The sequence below is a fragment of the Bufo gargarizans genome, chromosome 1 (genome assembly GCF_014858855.1).
Source record: "Bufo gargarizans isolate SCDJY-AF-19 chromosome 1, ASM1485885v1, whole genome shotgun sequence".
Lineage (NCBI taxonomy): Eukaryota > Metazoa > Chordata > Amphibia > Anura > Bufonidae > Bufo > Bufo gargarizans.
Window position 1 is genome coordinate 296272391 of NC_058080.1, and position 7009 is coordinate 296279399.

At 47.4% G+C, this 7009-nt stretch overlaps 1 protein-coding gene across 6 annotated transcripts in view; it reads left to right on the forward strand.

The window, feature by feature from the left end:
- Window positions 1-811: 811 nt before the first annotated feature.
- LOC122945673 (heterogeneous nuclear ribonucleoprotein D0-like) overlaps window positions 812-7009 on the forward strand; it is a 31003-nt gene continuing 24805 nt past the window's right edge. For 2 of the 6 annotated variants that reach the window (XR_006391133.1, XM_044304837.1), the window contains exon 1: window positions 813-1096. Coding sequence is in view for 4 of the 6 variants with exons in the window: in XM_044304837.1 (XP_044160772.1) it covers window positions 921-1096 (176 nt within the window). In the remaining 2 variants the exon portion in view is untranslated. Of the gene's footprint in view, window positions 1097-7009 lie in introns of all 6 variants that reach the window. The other 4 variants (XR_006391134.1, XM_044304819.1, XM_044304830.1 and 1 more) reach the window with 4 other exon arrangements.

Genomic DNA, 7009 nt, shown 5'->3' on the forward strand with positions numbered 1-7009 from the left:
AGTATATTGTGCTGTCCTGTGGTATTTGGTTCTGCTGGGGCAGTATATTGTGCTGTCCTGTGGTATTTGGTTCTGCTGGTGCAGTATATTGTGGTGTCCTGTGATATTTGGTTTTGCTGGGGCAGTATATTGTGCTGTACTGTGGGATTTGGTTTTGCAGAGACAGTATATTGTGCTGTACTGTGGGATTTGGTTCTGCTGGGGCAGTATATTGTGCTGTCCTGTGGTATTTGGTTCTGCTGGGGCAGTATATTGTGCTGTCCTGTGGTATTTGGTTCTGCTGGGGCAGTATATTGTGCTGTCCTGTGGTATTTGGTTCTGCTGGGGCAGTATATTGTGCTGTCCTGTGGTATTTGGTTCTGCTGGTGCAGTATATTGTGGTGTCCTGTGATATTTGGTTTTGCTGGGGCAGTATATTGTGCTGCCCTGTGGTACTTGGTTTTGCAGAGACAGTAAATTGTGCTGCCCTGTGGTATTTGGTTAGTTTTATTTATTTTTTTTAACCGCTAATCATCTTAGCCAAAACATATGCATTTTTGCCACTTGGTCCTCCGGTCTGAATTGTATCTTAGGTATCTGAAGTATACTATATGTTATCGTTAGTGGTCAGATGGAATACACTTATTTATTTTAAATAGTAACATACTTGTTATAACAAGCTGTACAAGAAATCCAGTATGTATATAGGGAGCTGGATAGGGACACTGGGTGTGAGAGGGTTGAACGAGCCTATGGCAACCTGTCTTACTAACTCAAGTCGCCCGGCGGCCATTTCAAGCGGTGTCGCCGCCATTACTTGTCGCTGGTGGGCGGTACCATGCGTAGCGGAGGGGGAGGAGTGGCACGGACGAGAATCCGCCATTCTTCGTCTTAGGCTTTGCTGCAGCACTTTCCTCGTTATTGTTTGTAAGCGGACGGAGATGTCGGGCGAAGTCGAGATGCAAGAGGAGAGCTTAATGGAGGCGTCCGCCAGCGAAGCAGAAGCAGAAGCTGAAGCTGAAGCTGAGGCAGAAGCTGAAGCAGAGGCTGAGGCCGAAGCCAGCGGCCCTAGCGAGGGGGGGAAGATGAACTCCGGCAAGGCCGAGGAGGACGAGGGGTGAGAGCTACTTTCTGATCTAGATGTGCGCCTCTAGTGCGCGTGGGGGCACCAGTACCAGTGGGCACTGCCCTTCAGAACCGCCCGTTATCTGCATGGCCCGGGCTCAGAGCCCTAATGTTACAATGTGTGTGTGTATATATATTATATATATATTACACAAAGCATCATGTATTTGAAAGGCCTCGCATGCAAAGGACAAGTATCCTTTTTGCCAGCAGAAGGGCATGGTTACAGGACTATTAGGTTTCCACTTCCAGAACCGGTTCCATATCTCCTAGGGGCAGGTATTCCACGACACCATGCTACAATGAGTATATTGGGCCCTGTTCACACTATGCCAGTAGCATCCCCCAATGTCTGCGCTGAACAGAAACCCTCCACACATGCAAATGGGTACGGTATGCTAGCCTGTGTGTGTGTATAATATATATATATATATATATATATATATATATATATATATATATATATATATAATTTTGTAAAAAGAATAAAGATAGACGTTCTATAACTGGAAACACCCAGAGGGAAAAAAAATAATAATAAAAAAATATAGCAGGCAATAGAAAAGTGTTAAAAACATAAATCAGGAACCTGTAAAGTACTCACCACAATATCGCAGCAAGCTAAAATCCTGATGGACCGTTAGTTCAAAGCCACCTAGGGTAGAAAGAAACAAACATGGATGCGTAGATTTCACAGACGTATAGGGAATCCAACTTCTGTTAGTGAAGGATGTTTCCACCAATATAGGTATAGGTGATGTAAGTTGTACCAGTATAATAGGTATTAATGAAACTATGTTGCAACAATGTGTTGTATCGAATTGCTCCTATTAGGGTACTTTCACACTTGCGTTCTTTTCCGGCATAGAGTTCCGTCGTCGGGGCTCTATGCCGGAAGAATCCTGATCAGTTTTATCCTAATGCGTTCTGAATGGAGAGAAATCCGTTCAGGATGCATCAGGATGTCTTCAGTTCAGGACCGGAACATTTTTTGGCCAGAGAAAATACTGCAGGCATGCTGCGCTTTTTGCTCCGGCCAAAAATCCTGAACGCTTGCTGCAAGGCCGGATCCGGAATTAATGCCCATTGAAAGGCATTAATCCGGATCCGGCCTTAAGCTAAACGTCGTTTCGGCGCATTACCAGATCCGACGTTTAGCTTTTTCTGAATGGTTACAATGGCTGCCAGGACGCTAAAGTCCTGTTTGCCATGGTAAAGTGTAGTGGGGAGCGGGGGAGCAGCATAGTTACCGTCTGTGCGGCTCCCGGGGCGCTCCAGAGTGACGTCAGGGCGCCCCAGGCGCATGGATGACGTGATCACATGGCACGTCATCCATGCGCATGGGGCGCTCTTACGTCATTCTGGAACGCCCCGGGAGCCGCACGGGCGGTAAGTATACCGCTCCCCACTACTACTATGGCAACCAGGACTTTAATAGCGTCCTGGCTGCCATAGTAGCACTGAACACATTTTGAAGACGGATCAGTCTTCAAATGCTTTCAGTTCACTTGCGGTGTTACAGATCCGGTGGGCACTTCTGGCAACGGAAGTGCACGCCGGATCCTAACAACGAAAGTGTGAAAGAGGCCTTAGTCTAACAACATGAATGTCTCAGTCCGGTGGAGGGAATCGCTCCCAATAGTTAGTGTATCAAGTATCGGGACCGTCCTCTGTAAGTGTATCTTCACATAACAATGTATAAATGTCTCTAAGGCCTCATGCACACGTCCGTTGTTTTGGGCCGCAGCTTTGGCGGCTCAGATGCGGACCCATTCACTTTAATTGGACCACGAAAGATGCGGACAGCACTCAGTGTGCTGTCCGCATCCGTTGCTCAGTTCCGTGGTCCACCAAGAAAATATAACCTGTCCCATTCTTGACCGCGTTTTGCGGACAAGAATAGGCAGTTATATTAATGGCTGTCTGTGCTGTTTCGCAAATTGCGGAACGCACACGGATGCCACTCGTGTTTTGCGGACCGCAAAACGTACAATGGTCGTGTGCATGAGGCCTTATAGTAACTTGCATGACATTATTCACGGGGCCGTTTTACGAGCCTAATGCATCCACGGGTCAGGGAAGCATATAAACAATTCATTCAGGATTAGGGTCGCAGTCCAGTACTAGCTGGTGCCTACAGTGGCGTCCCACCTGGCATTAGTACCCTGACCGCAATTACCTGTCCCGTTGCTCCGGCTACCCGTTTTCCCTTTGAGTCCGGTCCCCTGTCTCAGCTCCGTTGGCAGCGTCTCCGGCTGGCGGGCTGTAAGATCGCAGTCTGGAACCGGCAAGTTACCAATGGGTGAAGCACTTCAAGTTGTATTTTTTTTTCCAAACATAGACTTGCGGGTATATTAATATAATACAACTTGAAGTGCTTCACCCATTGGTAACTTGCCAGTTCTGGACTGCGATCTTACAGCCTGCCAGCCAGGACGCAAGTACTCTACGGCGGGTAGCCGCAGCAACGGGACAGGTAATTGCGGTTAGGGTACTAATTCCAGGTGGGACGCCACTGCACCAGCTAGTACCGGACTTCGAACCTAATCCTGAATGAATTGTGTATATGCTTCCCTGACCCGTGGATGCATTAGGCTCGCAAAATGGCCCCGTGAATAATGTCATGCAAGTTAGGGTACTTTCACACTAACTGATTCCGGCAGGCAGTTCCTTTGATTCCAGATCCGGCAAAACGTATGCAAACTGATGGCATTTGTCAGACAGATCGTCTGACAAATGCATTGAAATGCCGGATCCGTCTCTCTGGTGTCATCCGGAAAAACGGATCCGGTATAAATTTTTGTTGCATGCACAGACCTGAATTCCGGATCAGTTTTGCAGGAACACTTAATGACGGATCTGGCACTAATACACTTAAGGCCTCTTTCACACGGGCGTCAGTTTTTTTGCCCGGATAAGAGGCGGGTGCGTTGCGGGAAAATGCGCGATTTTTCTGCGCGAGTGCAAAACATTGTCATGTGTTGCACTCGCGTGAGAAAAATCGCGCATGTTTGGTACCCAAACCCGAACTTCTTCACAGAAGTTCGGGTCTGGGATTGATGTTCTGAAGATTGTATTATTTTCCCTTATAACATGGTTATAAGGGAAAATAATAGCATTCTGAATACAGAATGCATAGTAAAACAGCGCTAGAGGGGTTAAAAAAAAATTATAATAATTTAACTCGCCTTAGGCTCCTTTCACACCTGCGTTCAGGTGTCCGCTCGTGAGCTCCGTTTGAAGGGGCTCACAAGCGGACCTGAACGCAGCCGTCTGGCCCTAAGGCATTCTCAGTGGAGGCGGATCCACTGAGAATGCATCCGCCTGCCAGCGCTCAGCCTCCGCTCCGCTCAGTGAGCGGACACCTGAACGCTGCAAGCAGCGTTCGGGTGTCCGCCTGGCCGTGCGGAGGCGAGCGGATCTGTTCCGACTTATAATGGAAGTCAATGGGGACGGATCCGCTTGAAGATGACACCATATGGCTCAATCTTCAAGCGGATCCGTCCCCCATTGACTTTCAATGTAAAGTCTGAACGGATCCGCTCAGGCTACTTTCACACTTAGAAATTTTTCTAAGTTATAATGCAGACGGATCCGTTCTGAACGGATGCAAACGTCTGCATTATAGGAGCGGATCCATCTGATGAAACATCAGACGGACCCGCTCCGAACGCTAGTGTGAAAGTAGCCTTAGTCCACTTGATCGCGAAGCCCGGCATCTCCTTGTGTCTCCTCTGCTGATGAACAGGACCTGGGGTGAGCTGCTGCTGCATTAAATAGAGGTTAAGGACCTTTGATGATGTCACTCCGGTCATCACATGGTACGTCACATGATCTTTTACCATGGTGATTCACCATGGTAAAAGACCATGTGATGACCGGAGTGACGTCATCAAAGGTCCTTAACCTCTATTTAATGCAGCAGCAGCTCACCCCAGGTCCTGTTCATCAGCAGAGGAGACACAAGGAGATGCCGGGCTTCGCGATCAAGTGGACTAAGGCGAGTTAAAAAAAAAATTTAACCCCTCTAGCGCTGTTTTACTATGCATTCTGTATTCAGAATGCTATTATTTTCCCTTATAACCATGTTATAAGGGAAAATAATAATGATCGGGTCTCCATCCCGATCGTCTCCTAGCAACCGTGCGTGAAAATTGCACCGCATCCGCACTTGCTTGCGGATGCTATGCGATTTTCACGCTTCCCATTCACTTCTATGGGGCCTGCGTCGCGTGAAAATCGGACAATATAGAGCATGCTGCGATTTTCACTCAACGCACAAGTGATGCGTGAAAATCACCGCTCATGTGCACAGCCCCATAGAAATGAATGGGTCAGGATTCAGTGCGGGTGCAATACGTTCATCGCAGCCGCACGGAAAACTCGCACGTGTGAAAGGGGCCTTAAGGGTCCATTCACACGTCCGTTGTTTCTTTCCTGATCTGTTCCGTTTTTTGCGGACCAGATCTGGACCCATTCATTTTCAATGGGTCCTGGAAAAAAAATCAGACATTGTGCTGTCCGATTTTTTTTTTTTTTTTTTTTGCAGGACCCATTGAAAATGAATGGGTCCAGATCTGTTCCGCAAAAAACGGAACAGATCAGGAAAGAAACAACGGACGTGTGAATGGACCCTTAATGTAAATGAATTATCCGCCATTCCGGCAAGTGTTCAGTCTTTTTGGCCGGAGAGAAAACCGTAGCATGCTGCCGTATTTTCTCCGGCCAAATACCGTAAGAGTGACTGAACTGAAGACATCTTGATGCATACTGAACGGATTACTCTCCATTTAGAATGCATGGGGATGAAACTAATCAGTTCTTTTCCGGTATTGAGCATGTTGCGGTATTCTCTCCGTCCAAAATTCCGGATCAGTTGCCAGATTCGGCATTAATTTACATTGAAATGTATTAGTGCCGGATCCGGCATTAAAAAAACCGGAATGGCGGATCGGTCCTGTAGACCAGTAAAAATGTGAAAAAATATATATAAACGGATCTGTTTCTCCGGATGACATGCGGAGAGATGGATCCGTTCTTGCAATGGATTTGTAAGACTGATCTGGATCCGTCTACAAATGCTGTCCGTTTGCATGCAGATTGCCGGATCACTGCCGCAAGTATGAAAGTAGCCTAAGAGACCTTTATACATTATGTCAAGATACACTAACTATTGGGAGCGATTCCCTCCACCGGACTGAGACATTTATGTTGCTAGACTAATAGGAGCATAGTTTCATTAATACCTATTATACTGGTACAACTTACACCACCTATACCTATATTGGTGGAACCATCCTTCACTAACAGAAGTTGGATTCCCTATACGTCTGTGAAATCTACGCATCCATGTTTGTTTCTTTCTACCCTAGGTGGCTTTGAACTAACGGTCCATCAGGATTTTTAGCTTGCTGTGATATTGTGGTGAGTACTTTACAGGTTCCTGATTTATGTTTTTAACACTTTTCTATTGCCTGCTATATTTTTCTACATATTTTATATATTAAAGGGGTTGTCCGGGTTCAGAGCTGAACCCGGACATACCCTTATATTCACCCAGGCAGCCCCCCTGAGCCTAGCATCGAAGCATCTCATGCTCCTATGTGCTCCCTTGCCTGTGCTAAATCGCTTAGGGCACGGGCTCTTTTGTTTTCAATAACACACTGCCGGACCGTAACTTCCGCCCGGCAGTGTGTTCGGTGACGTCACCGGCTCTGAGGGGCGGGCTTTAGCTCTGCCCTAGCCGTTTTACTGGCTAGGGCAGAGCTACATCCCGCCCATCAGTGCCGGTGACGTGACTGGGGTTCCTGTCCAGCCCCATGGAGAGCCGCGGTACGTCACCGGAATTCCTAAAAATGCCTTTGCCCTGCGCAATTTAGCGCAGGGCAAAGGAGAGCATTGGAGC